This window comes from Bombyx mandarina, chromosome 11 (assembly GCF_030267445.1).
Source record: "Bombyx mandarina strain Sakado chromosome 11, ASM3026744v2".
Taxonomy (NCBI): Eukaryota; Metazoa; Arthropoda; class Insecta; order Lepidoptera; family Bombycidae; genus Bombyx; species Bombyx mandarina.
Window position 1 is genome coordinate 14781451 of NC_143218.1, and position 22046 is coordinate 14803496.

The 22046-nt window shown below is 35.7% G+C and overlaps 1 protein-coding gene across 1 annotated transcript; it reads right to left on the minus strand.

Moving 5' to 3' along the window:
• Positions 1 to 10236: 10236 nt before the first annotated feature.
• LOC149502072 (ecdysone oxidase) lies at positions 10237 to 12621 on the minus strand. Its single transcript, XM_089731568.1, has 3 exons — positions 12531 to 12621; positions 11841 to 11974; positions 10237 to 11763 (listed from the first exon to the last, which is right to left on the minus strand). The coding sequence occupies exons 1-3, from the start codon at positions 12619 to 12621 to the stop codon at positions 10237 to 10239; spliced, it is 1752 nt and encodes a 583-aa protein (XP_089587694.1).
• Positions 12622 to 22046: the final 9425 nt, after the last annotated feature.

Consider the following 22046-nt stretch of genomic DNA (forward strand, 5'->3'; position numbering starts at 1 on the left):
ATTCGAATTCAATAAACTTTTTTGTGGCCAGCATTCTAAAAGAAAAGTTTTTACTGTGTGACAATACTTATGACCTGACTAGTTATATAGTTATTTATCTGCATGTAGTAAAAAGTGGTTATTTTAATATTACAAACAGACACTCCAATTTTATTTATATGTATAGATGTGCCTCTCATAGTGTACCTTTACAATAAATACGTACTTACGAGTATAACAAACGTGAGTGTTATTTCACTTATTTTTTTCGTACCTTTTCGTTCCTTCTCCTTGACGTGTAGGTCAGCTCACGGGGCTCAAACTAGGTGTGTTGCTAATACTGGCTCTAGCAAGAGCATTGCTTCGCAGAATCGACCACCGGATCGGAAACGCGACCCACTGAGAAAATCCGGCGAGAAACTTAGTGGGCTGTGTCTATGGGTTAATTCACTCGCCAAGCCCTTCGTCGCAAGCGACGGGTTCGACGAGGACGGTGACCGGGTGATTTCACGTAAATATACCATTACTATCAAAAAGTTATAGTTTTTCAAAGATGATTTATGAAAACTGAGCAATCAAAACTCGATCATAACTAAACAAATAAGGTATCCATGTTTATTACGGACTCATAAAGTCCCAACTGAAACGCCTAAAGGAACGAATATGGAAATTTCGGGAACAAAAACATTGTCAGCGAGCTTCAATATGAAAAATTCAAAAGCAATCAACACGGACTACCAACAGTGCCAACACATTTGACTATGCTTCTTAATTAACTGTTTATTTTGAGACTGCTTAAATTAAAAACACTTTATCTTAAAAAATGTGCCATATGTGTACTATATACTACGTTATTTATTTTTAATTTTTTATTTATCGTATGGCATTCGTTTACACTGCGTGGTTATAATTTAAATTTACAGTTTGTGAAATAATCGATAGCTTCTTCTGTTACATTTTTGAGATCTTCCACTTGGCCTGCGAATTTCGTTAGTGGGCCATGACAATGTGGCGCATAGTTTGCTCTGGGCATCCGCATTCACAGCTTTCGTTTTCCGTCCAGCCCCATCTCTTCCGCAGTTGGTTACAGTGACCAACTCCCGTTCTCAGGTGGTTAAGCATGCACCAGATTGGGCGTTTTTCTTTGAAACCAGATTGTACAATATTTACGTTATACAATGTGTACTATATTTCAATGTTAATTGAGTAGATTATGTCTTTAAATGAATGTATATTGTGTGATCAATACACAGATATCATTATAGTATTTTACTATCGAAATACATTTTTTGACGAACGAATGATTATTTCACTGGTTATCGAATGTTATCTGAGTGTGTTCGATAAATAAATTGAGTTGGCTACTCGAATGTGGAATACTAATTAATATCGGGATTAGTGGTTCATCTTCGTGGCTATTTTATATGAATGTTTACGGGATTGACACTGTTTGTGACTGTTTTGCCTATTTCTGCACGATGGTTTTCTTACTTTTATTTTTATTGAAGTTGAAATAGAATGAAATTTTACATTGATTTTAGTTTAACTCTAACAATTTAGTCACCAAAAATGACACACTTTTTTTTTTGCTTAGATGGGTGGACGAGCTCTCAGCCCGCCTGGTGCTAAGTGGTTACTGGAGCCCATAGACATCTACAACGTAAATGCGCCACCCACCTTGAGATATAAGTTCTAAGGTCTCAAGTATAGTTACAACGGCTGCTCCACCCTTCAAATAGGCAGGGTGGTGGTACCCACCCGCGCGGACTCACAAGAGGTCCTACCACCAGTAAAAACACAAATTAAATTAAGTTAAATTAAATTATTCATTGCGAAAAAGAGCAAAAATCGTAACAGTCTAATATAAAATTAGTAGCATTGACTTTAGACAATAACAGACGGAATGTAAACAAGACCCTCAAAGTATTGGAACAAACTTTAACAATTAAACAGTGTTAATAATACTCAATTAATTTTGAGCGATTAATGTAGAGCGATTAACACGGCTGAACAAAACGCAATAGCAATCGAAAACTAAGTTCAAATTCAATTACAGATTAGCAAAGTCCTAACGAGAATTAGAGCAGTTTAGTTTAACAACTCCGATGTTGAATTAGGAAATAATTACTAAAAGATGCGTTTTATATATAAAGCTTCTAATTCCTAGAAATGTGCAAGCTATCTCTTAATATTTCTTGAAAGGTAATCAAATAGTATACGGGAAAGAATCGCTTTTAAGTCAGTCCAACATTGCTTTCTTGATCTATGGTGCGTGAGAACAAAGCCTTGAATTTTTCATAAGCATATATAGAAATAACATTGTTTTTGATTTAAAACTAAATGCTAAAAAGATATAGAGATCCATTGCGATTCAGTTAAGAAGGCTTATTAAATTTAATCTGTTATGTTATTGTGTAGTTGTGTATCTGTTATGCCCCTAAATAAATAAAAAAACGTGTGGCACTCGGGAACTGCCGCGGTAAAGTTATTGCATAGCATTTTTTATCAACTTATGCAATTATAATTAGACAATTATAATTTAATATTAAAACAAAAATAAAACAAGACCACGCTATATTAAACATTAATAAAAGCAAAACCTTAACTGTCCCCTTCACACTCATAAGCTAGACCACGCGAGAGAGAGAGAGATGGGTAGACTTTTTATGATGCGCATGCAGTGTGACGTCACGCCACGCGCTTATTCACAAACACTACACATGCGCAACGTGTGAATGTGTTGAACGCGAGCTACATGGTAGGCGGAGTAAGGGGTGTAAGGTTTTTTTCGTTACGGAATTTCATGATTCGGTCGCCGCGCTCAAGGCCCGCGATAAAAGCTATGCAATAGCTTAAAAAGAGTATTTTTTAAAGTGCTATAAATCTTGTGCTGTCTTGACATTTCGCACGTTCTACCTCAGCTACACACTTATTTAATACTAGCGACCCGCCCTCGCTTCGCTTCGGAAACATTAAAATACACATGAAACAAAAAAAAAAAAAAAAAAGTGTGTGTGTCCGCTCCGACGCACGACTGGAGTTTACTGGATATAAAAAATTAAACGAAACAATACGAGAAATAGTTCTATATTACGACAACACGATACACTACAGATTATTAACAAATTAACGAGACACAAAACAAACGACTAACAAATATATGAAAATACAATAATGAGAGAAACGCGCGATCAGTACGAGGCTTTGTGGCGGACTGCCGGCGCATGTACTAGCATGTCACACGAAATGCGCATAACGCATTTCGTGTGACATGCTAGTACGATTTTGGTCCCCATAATTTTCATACCCCGGGCCTATATATGTAAATCGATTCTAAAGGAGTAAACTCCAAAAAAGTAGCCTATGTTCATCCGGGACAATGTCGGCTTCTAATGGAAAAAGAATTTTTCAAATCGGTCCAGTAGTTTCGGAGCCTATTCGAAACAAACAAACAAATCTTTCCTCTTTATAATATTAGTATAGATGTTTATTTTCCCTACATATATGCTGGTAGCTTAAGCTGGAATAGCTCCAGCTGTTCACAGACTGGGTATATTTTAATGAGTTATGAAATGTGGTTTGTGTGAGCGCTGAACGCCACATGAAAATTCGCGTGAGGGTTCCAAGGTAAACTCTTCCTACAAGCCACAGATTGCAGCTATCAAACAAAACGCATATGAAAGTGAGCCGCGTGGCCCCTTTAGCCAAACCGAACGCCTTGCTTTTCAAATCCAATAGAAAGTTGAAGTTTTTATCAAAATTATAGCCTTTTAAAATATCTTAAAAACTAGAGGGTACAAGTTGCAAATTTTTATCTTCCGTGTAAAAAATCGCATAAAATTTATAAATTTTAGAATGAAAATCTCAAGTTGATAAAAATTACTAATTCCCTGATTTTGGCTTGGCCCGAATGGTATTAGTACGCTAGGCCCACTGGTGGGTTGCATGGCTTTTAACGTGGTAAATAAAATAAAAAAAGAATATAATTATTAAAGTTTAAAAAATCTATTTCGGTAAAACACATGTCTTAATAAAAATGTGTAATTTTAGTCTTGTTTATTAGCCAAATTATGTCTACAGATCGTGACCACTTAACAAACGGGGCTTGATTTATTACTGTGTACACGAAAAAGTCATTACCTTAATATAACGATTAGTGATAATGGCATAAGCTTAGCTATTACAAAAAAAAAATCGGTACATATGTACTTGTACAAATTATATTATTTTGTCGTGCGGACCATAAAAAATCAATTGCAAAAATTTACTAAAAAAAAATTAAAAATTGGTGAAGCATTTTTTTCAACAACATTATTTTATTGATTTCAACAAAATCTCATTTTTTAGTCTTATCAAATGCATCCGCTTAAGCTTATAGTAGGAAGCACTATGTGCTGCTACTCAATCTTTTGCAACCTTTGAGGGTGATGCTTTGTGAAACGGTCTATGATATAAGCGAGAGCGATAAAATTTAATCTTTAATATTAAAACGGATTAAAACACATTCGCATCTGAAAGTTTTAGCGATTATTAACGTATTTCGATGTTGATTTTGCAAAAATCGATTTTTCAACAGTTTATTGTTGCGTCCTTATTTTAACACTAAAATAGTAAACCATTCTATTTAATCATACTGACACCTAACATGTTACTCTTTGTTTATATAGCGTACTAGATCTTGCCTGATTTCACAGTATTAAATACTTGGTATTAAATACACAAACAAATTCTATGTGCTAAATTAATGATTAAAGTAAAGGTTGAAAAATATATTTTACATTGGTCACAGCACCGGAATGAAAAAATAAGATAGTACTTTCTGTATGATTTAGTATGGAATTTTGTTTTGTCTATACTCAATATTATAAAGAGGAAAGATTTGTTTGTCTGTTTGTATTGAATAGGCTCCGAAACTACTGAACCGATTTGAAAAATTCTTTCAATGCTTGGAAGCTACACTATTCCCGAGTAACATAGGCTATAAACTATTTTGAAAAAAAATAGGGATCCTTACTAAAACTCCAATAATGTAACCAAAGGTGTAAAAAAATTACCTAAAATATTCTTTACATCGCGTGTCCTGCGAAAACTATTGATGATAGAATAAAATAATGTACTATGACTCTGTAGAACACATTATTGTTTACAAGAAATGTTGCGACAGCATATGTCTAACTATTATAGTTATGCCGCAATAAATGTTCTTTTATTTAAAAAAATAAAATAACGTTCAATATCGTTGAAATTTTTGTTAAAGTCCCGAGCAGAGCCGGAGCGTGCCGCTTGTTCTTAAATAATTTTATAAGTCACGTTATTTTAATACGCACGTAAGTATGTCGAGGCATTCTACGTTCTAACCCCTAAACGAGGAAATCCATCAAAGCAAGACGTGACTAGAAAGGGAAGTCATACAAGACGAAAATCAAGAGAAATCGTATTGTATGCTTAACAATATGTTTCAATAAAACGTCGGGCTCCATACAATGATATGCATTACAAATGGATGGAATTTGACCCATAATGTTTATTGATGAGACTGTTTTCTTTTCCATATCAATTTGGTGTCCAGTATCGATATGAGCAAACAGTATTTCGGTCGTTATTAAGATTTGTTACTGATGTTTGTCACAATTTATGTATCTGTGACTTTACAATTCGTGAATTCAATTGAACGTCCTTAATAAAAGGCGTTAGTTATAAATTATATAAATTGCGCTATCGATGTGTGTTCCCAAAACATACCTATATATAAGGGAAATGACATTTTGGATTAATTTTGCATTTCGCCGAATAATCAGTAGTGTTTCAAGCATCACAGCCCGCTGGGACTTAATGGACAATTGTTCGTCCATCGTCCTTTGAGGACGGATCGTCACTCGTCAGCCCGTAATTCGTTCGACAATACCATAACGATAAATTTTAAAGTAGAATTTGATTATCTGGAATTTTTGATTTTTTTTTGATTTTCCTATCGAATTCGTATCGAGTATCGCAAGGTTGATTGACGACATTTATATCCAGGAAATCATGATTTGCCTCCGCCAGGACTTATAATATAAGATGAGAATGGTACCACTGGGGACACAACTCAGCTGACTCAACTTTTCCTGATGAAAATCTGACAACAAATTAGATTATTGTTTTTCAAGAAACAGATTGCTAAGTTGCGGGATAGAAAAAAAAAAGTAATGTGTCAATGAAACAGTAAAAACTTTGGTTGTCTACTCGGGAGCTATTGTGAATGATGCTTACGAACAATTTTCCCGTTTGCTCGGTAACGTGATGTCGTGTAAATAGTTTTTGTTAAGAGACGAGATTGTATTACACAGTAAGAGATACATTGTTTCTATATATTATGCATTCAGTTTCTGGATAAAATGAGGAAAGATTTTCCTTCCATTAAACAGCGTATCAATATTCTTCGAAAATGAAATTGTAAATAATATATGTTCTTTTCATTTTCTTTTTTTATTGATTTAGATTTAACTATTTTAAATTTACCTATTAAATAATATATGGCTGGTAACTCGAAGACACTAACATAATAAATACTTATTTATAAGCATAAATATTAAATGATCGAGTTTATTTAGGGGAAAAAAAACTGGTTGTATATCGGATCACAATGCATAATGCTTAAACTTACCCAATCTTGTATTATCACTTTGTAAAAATATCAAACGAATGTATTATGTGAGAACGTGCAAATTCTCTCATAAATACTGTTATAAGTTTTAACAAAAAAAACAACATCACTATACAATTATGATGCCGATTAGATTATCTAACATCTTTTTAAATTTTGCGATTATGAAACTTTGAAAAGGCTTATTTCACCGAACTTAGCAGAAACGCGAAGACATTTCCGGCATTTTGAAGGGTGAAAGTTCCTAAAAAGCTCCCTTTAAATTATCGGCGGCAACTTCCCTTCAAGATCGAGTCTTAAGGACAGAAGTGCTGAGAAACATGTTAATTAGGCGAACACTTAAATTTATCTTGATGCGAATTTCAATTAAAAGCCTTTAATCTTGGTAAACAATCTGCTGAAGGAATTAAATGAAAAATAAAGTCTTTTCTATAGCCTCATTTCATTTTGATAGTAACATAGGCAGAGCCATTATCTATTATAACTAGATTGCAGATTCGGTGACATAACGTCATATTGACCGTGAGCTCGTCAACAATAAAACAATGTACGTATTTGAATATTTTGGCGCTCAGACGGTGAATGATAAGAAATTACTTTTTTATTTATTGCTTAGATGGGTGGACGAGCTCACAGCCCACCTGGTGTTAAGTGGTTACTGGAGCCCATAGACATCCACAACGTAAATGCGCCACCCACCTTGAGATACAAGTTCTAAGGTCTCAAGTATAGTTATAACGGCTGCCCCACCCTTCAAACCGAAACGCATTATTGCTTCACGGCAGAAATAGGCGGGGTGGTGGTACCCACCCGCGCGGACTCACAAGAGGTCGTACCACCAGTAAAAATACTTACCAGTAAATTAATGGAGTAATACCAGTATTACTTCATTAATTTGGAATAAATAAGGTGGTTTAAGACTTATAGTTATTAATTTATTATTACGTAATCAGATAGACTGCATTTTGTAAGTATATAATATATCATATCTAATACTATACTACAATGTTACGAAATACGTTCTCATTCGTTTCCGATATTAAAGTGTCGATTGCATCGTCACCAATAATTCCCTTCCAGATAGAATAAGCCGTCTGTTCAAGTTATGTCTTCATTGGATAGGATTGTGCAGGAAGTAAGATACGAATGAGTATTATAATATAAATTATTTCAAATATACAAATAATATATTTAAACCAAACTAAATGTGGCCTAAAGCTTCAAACAAAGCGTGAAGCGGTATGTCGCGAAAGCGGTAATTGTAGAATACCATTAAAAAAATAATGTAATCACGTAATGTAGGTGCCGAGCGATATTAAACTGGCGACATCTGGGTTGAATGGTCAAGCCATTTCCAAGCGGGAATATGAATCTGTCCTCACAATTTATGGATTCAAGTGCGCGCGAATGATTTTATCACTTCATTAAATAAGAAAGGAGATTAAAGACGTACCTCTTGCGAGTCCATTAATACTGAATTTTATCGCTGTAGATCGGTGAACCAGTTTATTTTGATCTAGCGTTAAGTGATGTCCTCTGCATGATTGCGGTCCCGCCTCTTCAGACACGAAGTTCATATTTTAATTGTATTAAAATAACGGTTGTCTTTTCTTTCAAAGTTCGAAAATCTTGTTAATGTCGAAAATAATTAATTACCTCGGGCTCTGACTTGGGCGAAATTGGTAATCTTATTGTGGAAATTTTTCAACATCTCTCATTAACTTAAGTAAGATCATGATAAAATGAACAGAATTTCAACAAAAATAATGACGTTTTGTCAAATCAAGGACAGCATCGCGAGTTTTTTTTACGTGGGGAATTTAGATGATTGACTCTTTGTTAGTACTTACGTATGTTTTAGATCAAGAAAATTATTTCATTTCGAAAATTGTTTTGTAGTTCATTAAATTAATTAATAATTAGTATTAATTTATAATTGTAATCTTTACAATTGTAAATTTATACTAGGACTTTGCATTGTACTTAACTAGCCGTCTTCGCGAAGCTGGAATAGCCTCTTAGGCTACCAGCGAATAGGTAAGAAAAAAAAGTTGTGTGGTGTCGTGGGACGCTGGATAGGAACGAAGTTCCTTATTATAAACATATTTATTTTAAGCTCTATTCGAGGTATAAAGAAAGTAAAACTGGAGGTTTCGCAACAACCCACGGTCATTCGGTAACATGCGAACTTATTGTGGTACACTTCGTTCACGGTTGCTTGCATAAGAGTTAGTGTATTGCGCAAACGAACGCTCTGAGATCGTGGTAAATGAATGATAAAAAATATGTTATTTTTTGTACGTTAATACAAAGTTAAGTCGTACACTGTGTGCATTACTAATAAAAATCTTACGTTACGGACGCTTTTTACAGGTTAGGGTACCCCTCCGCATCGTGGCATAAGGAACTTCGTTCCAAAAAAATAGGTACTTATTTTATCATCTCTTAACAAAAATAAAACAAATAGTAGTTTTTGTGAAAGTAGATAATTCAATCAACATTTAATAACCTGCGGCGTCGGGCGTAATTACAAATTACATATGTATGGTAATGTAATGACATGTCGACGCTGAGCTAAGAATACAAAATTATGCAAGTCAAAATTGAGTAATTTATAGCAGAGACAAAAACTGAATATATCTTCACAGGATTTCGTTAGAAATAATGTATAGTTCTCCCAAAAATAGAAAATATAGCTTATCGTACACCTATTTATGGTAGCCTGGGTAAAAGTTTAATTGCGTGTATTCTAGGAAATTTTATTAGGAAACTGTATTATTCCTGTCGTACATTCGTTCCATTAACATGTTTTGTACGATGTATGTATCACATTTAGAAGCGTAACTCTCGCCCGTGCCCCATTAACAATTCAACAATTTGTTAGCAAACTGCTAATTTTTAATTTCTTTTTTAAATAATTTTACATTTGCAGGGTTTTATGTAATCGCTCCTGTAACTGAATTAATAACTATGTTACAACAGCACCGAGTGGCATAACTTGTGAACGAACATATAATTTATTTAAATAAAAAAGGAAATAGACATAAGAATGAATATCGTTAAGATAGAATGAATGAAAAATGAATGTGTATCGTCCCGACAATCTTCTTATTTGCACATTTAAAAAATTCGCGCCAGATGCAGACGATTTGAACTCTGTGGCACCCTCAAATCCTATCGGCGGACCTCTTACAACAAAATAAAAAATCTTCGGTGGCGTTTGACTTTTATTTTAAGCAAGAAAAGTGTGATGATGTGCTAGACAATCATATCCTGTGGAGTACCTAAATTATACCAAACCGTGAGAACAGATCGAGGTGAGTGCCACTCGCTTAACTGGCGTGTTTGAATGTGAATTGTAGAAAAAACAAAGTTTTTTTCCTTTATCTGCTGATCGTACGGAATGGCATTTTTTTATAGTTACATCATTTCTTAAAACGATATTATTGAATTTCGCAATAGGCAGTAGCATAGTCCAGTGCCTGGCGTTTGCAGAAGGACAAGGGCGACAATGGTCACATTCAATCAGGTGCTTTCGATTCTTGTGTGGTTGCTACCAAAAAAAACCAAAGTAGTTAAAGTTAATTGATCGGATTAATGGTTAGAACTACTTAAAATTTATAAGTGTCTTCTTTGATCATATCAGCTGCTTTTTCGGCTATCATCAGAATTGCCGCATAAAGATTAGCGCCAACAACCTTAGGCATAATGCTTGCATCCACTATTCTTAAGCCCTTAACACCTCTAACCCTTAACCGTGCATCGACCACCCCATTAGGCCCCATGGCGCAAGTCCCCGAATGAGCCCACATTGTAGAACCCAAATTCAAAACATGACATTTCCAATACTCATGACTGAGAAATTTGAATTGATTACATTGTTTCACATTGTAGTTCACGACCTTCGACTTGATGTTTCTGAAATAGGTCGTATTGATTAATCTAACATAATCTTCCATATAAAAGGCATGGCGTTCTAAATCTCTTGTGTCTGAATAATATCCAGAGTGAATTAACGGAGGTGTAGTTGGGTTGTTATCGACGAGATTGACACTGCCTCTTGACTCGGGATGAAGAAGAGCGATTACAGCGAATACTGACTCTCCACTGAGGCAGGCTTTAATTGCTTCTGCACAAATATCTTTATTCAGCTCAAAGCCAACTTGACATAGTAACCCTGAAATAAGGGAGCCAACTGGAAATGGCAGAACGTAAGACTGATAGTCGGGATAAGTTTGAGATTTATCCAGAGCTATGCGACCTGTGAGTACTGGATTAGGAAACTTATCCAGGTTAGTAATGTAATCTATGTTTTGTATGATAGAAGAATAACCTTCTTTTCCGCTAATTTGTACCGGAACTAAAATGTGATCTTGTAAATTTTGACCCACTTTAGGAGAATTAACGACGACATTGATCTTTAATTTTTGCAGGTGGTAATAAGGTCCAATACCGGACAATAGCAACAACTTCGGGCTGTTGATTGCTCCCGCGCACACTATTATTTCTTTTCGAGCGCCAATATTTATTTTTCTTTGATTTTGCATCAAAATTTCAAGCGCGACTGCTCTATTGTTCCTGCTGAAGAAAATTTTTGTAACTAAACTGTTTAGTAGCAAATAAAAATTATTGCGATATTTTAGATCTCTGAGATAAGAAACGGCGGTACTCTGGCGGATATTGTTATTGGTTGCAAATTGAGCCATCGAATAACCAACTTGTACAGGTCCGTTAACGTCTAAAAGTATTGGGTAGTTTTCTGAGAATGCTTCAAATAAATGTTGAGTTCTCGGACCCCAATTAGTACGTGTAACAGTGATCGGTCCCTTTGTTGAGTGTAAATTACCAGAAGGACCCGTGATAATATCAACATCATCCAAGCGTTCACTTTTCATGAAATATTTGAGGACGTTTTTCCATTCCCATCCCTTATTTCCCATTGAAGCCCATCCATTATAATCTTCCTTACTCCCTCGAACGTAAGACATATAATTTAAACTACTAGATCCTCCGAGCATTTTGCCTTGAGCAACATGTATATTTTTAGTAACATGTGCTTGACTGGTGAATTCGTCATTTGTTGTATAAAAATTCCAGTCGTACTTATTTCGATCAATAAGGGGAAATAAAGCTGGAACCTGAAATATTATGAATATTAATCTGTTCTTTGAATTATCATAAGCTGATATACATAAGTGATTTGCTTCTGTCTTACATTTGAAGCCTCTGGTGGTATTCCTCCAGCTTCTATTAAGAGTACAGTAATGTTGCCAATTTCAGTGAGCCGATTAGCAACTACCGCGCCGGCCGAACCCGCTCCGACAACTAAATAGTCAAACACCTGCCCCTCTGCAGAACATACACTTTTATATTTAGTTGTTTTTAGTGTTACGATTAAATAACCGTAATTTAGCGTAACTATTCATAGTCACATGGGTAAGTAAGGTACCGTTATGCCTCTTTATGCTTCGAACCAGTCATATGCTATTAAAGTACAATTGATACTTTGACATCATATGACAAAGTGGACTTGTGGCTTCATTTTCGGTAAATTAACACCTTCACTGCGGGACAGGCCCATATTAGCGCGCTGCGGTATTTTCAGTCGGTTGGAAGAAAACTATGTCCGTCTCGCTGGTGGCGACCGATTATTTCAGGTGTTTGCAAGAGTTCGACAACGGCGACTATATACTACATATGAACTGTATTTTTTTTTGCTCCTGCATGTAGGCGATCATGCGGTCCATTTAATGGTGAGTTGTTACCGCTACTCATGGACGTAAGTAATGCCAGGCACACAGCCAAACTGCTGCCTACCAAGTAATACATAATATAATGGATAGAGTATGTGTTCACAAAGTTATAGCATTTTAATTTACCCTAGTACAGGTGCGTCGAGAAAGACCTGCCACGTACTGGTGGAAATATCGTTGGGGCCGCATTTCGACCCAACGCAGTACCAAATGAAAGTTGATGATTTTACTTGTCGCAACCATGGTGTTAAGTCAGTAAAGAAAGGAGGCAATTAAAGTAATGAGCACGTACTCACCTTTAATTTCAAAGGAAGGTTTGTAATACTTTGAGTTGTCATTAAATAAGGATAGAAGTCCTAAAAAAAACTTGTAAATTGATAGTATAGATGGTAAAGTTTCGATTTCAAGAAAAGCCAAGGCCTCTGGAAGCTCCATTCTGCAAATATATGGAATTAATTTACTTTTGTCATCAAGAATATGTACAGAGCCTAATTAGTTTTTTTTAGATAAATAAGTATAAATTAGCTAATGAGTTATTTATCGGCTATTGTATGTCCTCTAGTTTTCGCGAATCGCAGACAAAACTAGTTTAACGGTTTAATTTCGCGTTTATTAATTTCTTATGTATTAATTAAATTGTATTATGTATGTAATACAATTTATGCGTATGTAATAGTATTATGTATTATTAAATTGGTATATATGTGTATTTTAATATTTAGCTGTAGAGAGCGACTTGGCTGCGCCACAAGCCTTGCTGACGCTGAATTAAGGAAAAATGTAATTGTAGAGAGAGGAGCATACTGCCCACTTGATCGTGAGTCGTCACTGTTGCTCATGGATATCAGCAATTTCACGGGCATAGACAAGGCGCTGCTTAAAGCTGAGAGCTTTCCTCAAATGAAGAATACTAAAAATAATATGTCGTAGTGTTTACGAAGCCCGCGAGCTTTACTCGAAAACGTGTTGGCACGTCGCAAAAATTGGAGATGGACTCTGTTCTAGTAGCAGGAGGTACGATAGTACAAAAAAGTGACGGTAATATCACAAGCAATACCTCAGAGTAAATTTTTTTATTGCTTAGATGCGTGGACGAGCTCACAGCTTACCTGGTGTTAAGTGATAACTGGAGCCCATAGACATCTACAACGTAAATGCGCCACCCACCTTGAAACCTTGTACATTTCAAAACGGTACAAAAAATAGAGAAAAGAAGAAAATCTATCCAGTAGGGCCAGAGGTACCAAGCCGTCACGAAAATCCGAATGCAACTCCAGTATAGAGTCGAACGGAAATTGTCGGCATTTGGGAGCTCCCCTGTGCTTTCTAAAGCGTAATTATTCGAACGTTAATCTTACCTAATGAATATAAATTAACTATTGATATTTAATGTATTAACTGCCTAGCACGGTTTTGTTTAGTAAACCGTATTAAACCGAAACTTATCGAAAATAAAACAAAAATAAAAGAGGAAAGCATATATTTTCTTTTAATCGTTAATTTTATTTCCGATTTATGAGTAACGACTAGATGTATAACACTAAGGATTTTATCGCATCACGACTAGCATACAAAAATATGTGGATAGGCTGCCTGAAAAGTTTTGACTGTATTTGCCTTCATAGCACCGTTCCATCTGTACTCGTAGATGAGCGATTCACAGAAGAACTGTTGTTACTAATACTTAGTATTACTAATACCAGTTCTCAGCATGCATGAAGATAGTAGCACGAGTCAATAGTCAAATCTGGCCTGCTTTGCTAGGCGATCTATGATCTGACTTAGATCAGATCGATACTAAAGTACAGATTTTCCTGCTAGGGCAATCTAAAGATTTCCTGAAAATTTCATCAAAATCGTACCAGCTGTTTGCGGAATCTACATGGAACACCTATATATATAGATATGACATGAATATCGGTCAATACCTATTTCCAATATGCATATTATTGAAAATATAAAATATATACGAGTATATGTGCGTCGGTTACTAGTGATCCACTATAATATACCGAATTTATTATTGTATTTACTATGTGACTTATGGACACACGAGTTATCTTTGAAATGCTGATTTATGTTAGTGAAGTGACGCCCACATGTTCACGAAAAGACAGACAGCTCCTTTGTTACCATATACAGTTATCGTAGGTATGTATAGAATGGGAACAACAGTATCTCTTTAAATGAAAACACGGATTTACTAGTCCTCAGAACTTTACAGAAGTTTAAAGAAGGATAAGACGTTCGGTATCGGTGTTCGAATCCCGCTGGCGGGTAGCAATTTTTATAATGAAATACGTACTTAACAAATATTCATGATTGACCGTGGAGGTGAAGGAATAACATCGTGTAATAAAAATCAAACCCGCAAAATTATAATTTGCGTTATTACTGGTGGTAGGATCTCTTGTGAGTCCGCACGGGTAGGTGCCACCACCCTGCCTATTTCTGCCGTGAAGCAGTAATGCGTTTCGGTTTGAAGGGTGGGGCAGCCGTTGTAACTATACCGAGGCCTTAGAACTCATATCTCAAGGTGGGTAGCGGCATTAACGTTGTAAATGTCTATGGGCTCCGGTAACCACTTAACATCAGCTCGTCCACCCATCTAGGCAATAAAAAAGGGCAGCTATTCTGTAAGCACGGGATTGAATAACTTCTAGATTTTGTATGTGAGTGCGGGCTACGTGAGCAAACGCTAAACTTGCGTGGGTTATGACCGGACGTATGCAAGTTTAAATTTCATGATTTTACTCATACGCAGTTTCCACGACGTCAGTAGTTTGTTTCTTAGAAAAAACATTTCGGAATTTAATTTGCTATACTATTTGTTTTACGCATGTAATTGTTCGGTTTGGTACTTTTACCTCTTTTTTCTTATTTAATCAATTTATGTTTATTAGTTTAGGTTTAAAGTAACCGAGTAGTAAAAACTTTGATTTCATTAAAAGACATACAGTCATTCCAACCGGTACATGTTGAGGTACTCCACGAAATGTTTTTCCTAATAACTGTACGAACACTTTCTTAAATTCAACTTGGAAATTGTAACCATAAGACAATTAAATGTTTCGAACAAAGATAGCGAGCGCACCTATATTGTAATGTTATAGAATTTCTCGAGTTTTGTGACTAAGTTTCAGGCAGCTTTATTCAAGGGTCGGGACCAACTGTTTAGTTACCGTTAAAGGGCTGAAAACCTTTGGAACACGGTGCTACCTTAATTAAATTTGACATCGATTGTCATCACTGCTAGAATCTTTTGAAGTATTTAATTGTATGTTTTAAAAGTTCGACATCGTATCATGAAATATTTAATCGTAATTACGCAGTATAAAATAACTTTATAGATAGATTGCGAAAATTTTACGAGTTTGAAGAGATGGATTTTGATTGACATGAATAAAACACTTAAACTTTAAAATTATTTTATGTCATTTCTTCATTCCAATACATATTGTTGTAAGAATAAAGATTAATCAAGAAGGGTCGCAAATAATTTAAAAAAAAAGTTGTATTCAAGGACGTGAATAGCGTCTCCTAATGTTGTACTTCTTAGGACTGATACACAGCATGCGGTCACCCGCAATGCGGGCAGCCGCATTAGCAACGGTTTACGGTCTTACCTATTCTATACAACAATATCCGTGGAAGAAATTGCTGCTATTTCTTCATTTACACATATTACGTAAAAAAAAACTTACGTTACGGACGTTTTTTCCCGGTTAGGGTACCCTCCGCATCGTCCCACAGGGAACTTCGTTCCGAAAAAACAACGAAATAAGTATTGGGTTCATCCTTATTTGCAAACTAGAAATGAGTGAAGGCAATAATAATTTTTAAATATATATTTTTTAAGAACTAAATAAAAATATGAAAATAAGTATGACTTGGTTGAGTATACACACGTTTGAAGAACTATTGAAAATTTTAAAATCATTTGGCATGAAGCAATATTAAATCAATACGGGCCGTCGCAAACTGAGCCACACATAGCTAATAGCACTTATTAGCAATCGTTAGGTTGGCCGCCATTCGAGCGACCGGAGCGATATGCGGGTAACCGTATGCGAATGCATAGATAAAGCCTATGGGCGCAAACGCCGCTATTGGCAATAATTAACATAATAATATATAGCTTAGTTTATTCTATGTTATTGTTTATTTATTATTAGCACAATGAAACTGTTATTCTACCATATTTAATAATTAGCAGACACTGTTTTGATGTGAAAATGTTAAGAATATGTTTAATGTTTATATAATTGTTTAAAAACACAAATGACTGTATAAATAATTAAATATTAATGAAGCACAAATATTAATAATAATTTATATTAAAATATAATTAACAGTAATAATTTAATTAAGTATTGTAATTGTTATGCAATGATGTTGTTGGCGCCATTTATTATTAGGCTGGATAATAACAATGTTAGTTTATATTAGTTAAAAGTAATTTATGTAAAATAAACTAATGTCAGAGTCATGTAAAAATCACTAACTCATCAACTAAGATGTGGCTTTTTGTAATAAACAACTAATGTTTAAGATTTATAGAATTGTATTGTATTTTCATCGTAAAAGGCCTTACGTGTGAAAACCCTGGCTTTTTAATTAGCTGCTTTATAATATAATACAATGATAACACTTTATTAAGCAGTAGGATTATAATCTAGCATTATTTAGACTACAGACTTCAGTAAAGCAAAGCAGATTTACTGTTTAATAAAATTGGTAAACAAGGAATCAGAATTTAGATCAGGTTTCAATTAATTAAGGTGTTTCAAATATTACAGTTTACTTTAATGCTGCCGTAATCCTGTATTACGTAACGAGGTGTCTACGAAAACGATTTTGTGACGGGTACACTGGCCGGCTTATAAAATATTAATTTTGTTACCCTTTTTCTATACTAAGTAGGGTTGGTATTAGATCTTTTTAATTACAATTTTAATTACTAATCTCTGAGAGTCGTGCGTGTATGCTTAAAGGTGTTGAAATAACTTTTATGTTTAGATATAAAATGTTCTATTTTAATATTGTTACGCGCTGGGGTTCGTAATAAATAAAACTTCTAGCGAAGTACAAACTAAAGCTTTATTTAATATTTAAAATCCTTACAGAAGATTTTACGATTCGCACTTCACTTCTTCGCTTCACTTCGCTTCAGGTGATCCGTTCGCTGTTACGCTTCGAGTAGATCTGATTACTAATTGCCTTCGTGTCATCTCTGCAACGCTTTTATAGTAGAGATGTCCCTAGAATTATCGAGAGCATTCTCGATAAGGTCAGTTGTTTAGATATGTTTCTCCGATTTAATAATAGATGGCGTCGCACTGTTCCAGAGTTCTCGATTTTACTGGTTTTTTTTAATTCGTTTCTGATATTTGACTATAAATGGCGTTACGCTTACCCGCGTAACAATATTAATAGACGACGGAAGAAAATAAAATATGGCATAGTTACCAGTTTAGGAAATGATCACAGTTCGTTTATTGGAACGGAGTCTTCGTGTTATCTAGTTCTTAATATTATCATTTCAGTTCACACAATCATTTTGTATGATGAAAATTTAATCTGTAGCCGCATTTAATTTCGTTTGACAGTTGATGATTTTTTAATACCGTCAGAATACATTACGCGCCGTTGTAATGATTCATTTTCTGGTTTAAATGGGTAAACATGTATAGTTTAATTCTTCTCTAGAATCAAAACTACAGTTCCCTGCGTTAAATATTGTATATCAAACATTGGAAAGAGATATTGATCACTACCAATGTGAAGTTGATTAGTCGTTGTTCAAATGAGGTATCGTAGTTTGCGGTCGTAATAGCGACATGAGAACCCTCTTGTCGTGGCCGCTGGAAACTACATATCCGATCCTGTAAACCGAATAGTAAACTGTCGAAGTCGCCCAAAGCACGTCATTACGGATCCTCCTGATCCATTAACGGTGCTTTTAGGCACCACTAGCACCGGTCACCGTACTCGTCGAACCCGTCGCTTGCGACGAAGGGCTCGACGAGCGAATGAATCCATAGACACAGCCCACTGAGTTTCTCGCCGGATCTTCTCAGTGGGTCGCGTTTCCGATCCGGTGGTAGATTCTGCGAAGCACTGCTCTTGCTAGGGTCAGTGCTAGCAAAACAGTGAAGCTGAAATAGCCTCTCAAGGCTATCAGCATAGGCAGGGGGGAAAAAAGGTCGTAACAGATACCGGACAGTTAAAGTTTCGTGCGACAGAGATAGCGCTACTAAAACGAAATTAACCGATTATCATTTTCTAAAGGTCGATGTGCATTATATGTTGCCGGTTACTGTAGAAGGGTTCAGTAGAACTAAGAGCGGATCGGATAAATTTATCGCGTAGACGGTTGTTGGCTGCATATGAGTTGAGTCTGAGTTCTGACTCATCGGCGGTCAAAGCGGCGGTTAAAAGGCATTCGTGTTACTGTCATCAAGTAGCGCTCTGACTCTATCTTTATATACGGTACTTACCTAATATCTATATATTCATACGTGAAGCAAAAACTTGGTACCCCTTTGTATGAAAATTGCGTGGACGGAGCAGTATGAAATTTCCCACGTTTATAGAGAATATAGAGAAGGAGTGTAAAATGTTATTTTTTATTATGGATAAAAAATACATTAAATCAATGTATTTGACACAACACGTTTATGTACTCTTTGTCTTTGTTCATTGTCAAACTTGTGTTATTGTTTAAAGTCTGTGGTCAAATTGAGAATATATTAATATTGTTTGTCTTTGATATTATTTGTATATAGTATAGTCTTGGCAAAATCTGTGATTATATAAGTATATTATACAAGCTTTTGACAATAGAACCATAATAATGTGCAAAGTTTTAATTTCAATTAATTATTGTCGAATTTCGACTACTGAGGGACCACTAGACAATGACGTGTCCGATCGCTCAGCTCTCACGCTGAACACCCAAAGAGTTTTAGTAAAATCTAAATTTCAGTGAAATAAAATTTTAAATTACTGTATGTGAAAATTCATCGTGAAATTCACTCGAGGTTTTTCCAACTAGAGATGTGAGGAAAATTTATAATGTTTTTAATGTTTAAACGAATTACCCGTTAACACTAGGTACAAATTAACTGAATTGCTCTAGTGCGACCTCTGCTTTGTGAACGATATAATGGAACGCATTAAATGGTTTTCACGTGAATTTGTGAGTCCATTCTCCTCGTCCAGACCGCTGTGGGTTTTAGTTTCAGTCTAATTACGTTTTAGAGATCTGGACTATTCTCAGTTACAGTTATTGCGGGTGAAATCCTTAAATCTGGTTGTTTGGCAACGTGGTACTTTTGATTATTATTGTATAAATGGTTGATGTAAAGTGGTTAGGCCATAGACATAGAATTTCGACTTCATGGTCGAAATTTCTGTTTCTTGTGATACGGGCTTACAAAGCGCCCTACTATCAATTTAACCCATAGATACAGCCCACTGAGTTTCTCGCCCGATCTTCTCAGTGGCTCGCGTTTCCGATCCGGTGGTAGCTTCTGCGAAGTACTGCTCTTGCTAGGGCGACTGTTAGCAATACTCCGGTCCCGGTTCATCAGGAAACATCTACATTACAGACCCATTCTTTATTCGGATTTACCAATCGTTTTTTTTTCTGTGATTGAGTAACGTCTTACAAAACCGAACTACTGAAATAAAAAAATTCCAGAAGCTTTTCAATTAATCAATAGGGGCATTGTTCGGCTTCAATAACAGTCAAGTGGGATGTTCGCTGTCAAGGAGATACTGAGCAATATATTTGCGATAAAGGTATAAAAATATCGGCCCAATTATTGTGTATTAAGATACAATTCTCGAGAGAAACTCTAAACAGCATTATGTTCCATAATCAAGAGTGGTCCTTGGGGACAGAGTCAGCATCCGGTCATGAAGCTCAATCAACATCGTGTCTGCCTTCACCAGAGCTGAATAATATGCCCGACCTTGATCCGCTTTAATATGCTTTACAGTATTTTAGAGAGTAGAGCATGCCCGGAACGTTTTAAAAATTGTTCTTAAAATAGGATAGGATTGGCAATAGCGAATTTTCCCCCTGCAAGTGCTTTTCAACTGTTAACTCGCAAAATGTTTAAGGGATGTGTGGAATATTTAAGATAAAGCAATTATTTAATTGAATTTTAATTTCAACTTGATATTGTTTAAATGCTATTGTATTTATGAGAAAAATTACGTTCATTATTGTAAACAATGTTTGTTGTAGACTATATTGTTAACGTTGTTGGTAAAAATATTGTTAAAAATAAGCATTTATCACTATAGTGTACTTACTACACACTACGTTGTACAGTACTCACTTGAGTTGGAGATTCGCAAGGGTAAATGTATTAAGATTATAATGTCAAAGGTTAATGCATTCCTGTACCCTTTGTGCTGATACAAATGTAATACGAATTAATACGAACGAAACAATAATAATAAACGATAAAGAATAATAAAACGATTGTTTCTTGATTTCAAAATGTTATGTTGTGAAAGCAGTATATATAATACGCGATCCACTGCGTCAGCATTCTCATGTGAAGCCAGTATTAATAAATCAGCGATTGATAGAAAAGCTTAGAGCGTAGAGATTTTTGTAGATTGGACGTTTTACGGTTCAGTTATAGAGAGGTACGTACACATGTCGTAGTTTTAGTTACACGTGCGCTTAATGTTTACAAAGACTTCCGTGAGTGCGCATCCTATATGATTGGTTGATATTGATTAATATGATTAGAAACTGGTGTTCTTTCTACAAACATTTAACATTCAATTAAGAACGGTTCTTAATTATTTTAAGTGAACATACTTATCGTGCGTTATCGAATGTGTTCTACGAAGTCAAAATGTAATTGTTTTTATTATTATTGCTCATGTTGGTGGACGAGCTCACAGCCCATCTAGTGTTAAGCGGTTACCGGAGCCCATAGACATCTACAACGTAAATGCCGCCACCCACCTTGAGATATAAGTTCTAAGGTCTCAGTATAGTTACGACGGCTGCCCCACCCTTCAAAACCGAAACGCATTACTGCTTCACTGCAGAAATAGGCAAGATGGTGGTACCTACCCGTGCGGAATCACAAGACGTCCACAAGAAATAGGCAAGGTGGGGTTATAAAATAGAAGAAGTAAAATGTTTAATAACAAGTGATATGCCAATTCTAGTTGTGTAGCAATGTGTGCCTGTTTCTGCATGAATAATTCTTTATCTACGTACTCGAGATTGAAGTCATGCATGCATACTGACAGCAAGCCCATTCACAATCCTACTCGCGGTCCTCCCTGTTGCTAACTCAACGTGGTTTTCCGTCGGATATGTGAGTTCAAGTTACGAACCTGCGAGTTTGGGACCTGCTTGGTTAATGTGGCTGCCATTCAGCGTTTCGTGAGGGTAGAATGATGGGGTGGGATGGCCACCATGCTGAAATTGTGCACGTCGGCTTCGTTTTTGGTTCTGTTTCTTTCGAGATTTAGACGCGGTTGATATAGCCTCAGGGCGTATTATCCGAATCGATTCCTTCAAGCCCCGCTGATCGACTCCAACGTATAAGCGGAAGTACGGTGACTTTCTGTTGACCAAAAATATACCAATCTATGTGATTGGTATATTTTTGGTACTTGTACGAATT

Coding starts and splice junctions, on each gene's coding strand:
- LOC149502072 (XM_089731568.1), bottom strand. CDS start 12,621: ATGGTTGCGACAAGTAAAATCATCAACTTTCATTTGGTACTGCGTTGG. Junction 11,975..12,530: donor TTTCCACCAGTACGTGGCAG/GTCTTTCTCGAC, acceptor TATGTTCTGCAG/AGGGGCAGGTGTTTGACTAT. Junction 11,764..11,840: donor TACCACCAGAGGCTTCAAAT/GTAAGACAGAAG, acceptor ATAATATTTCAG/GTTCCAGCTTTATTTCCCCT.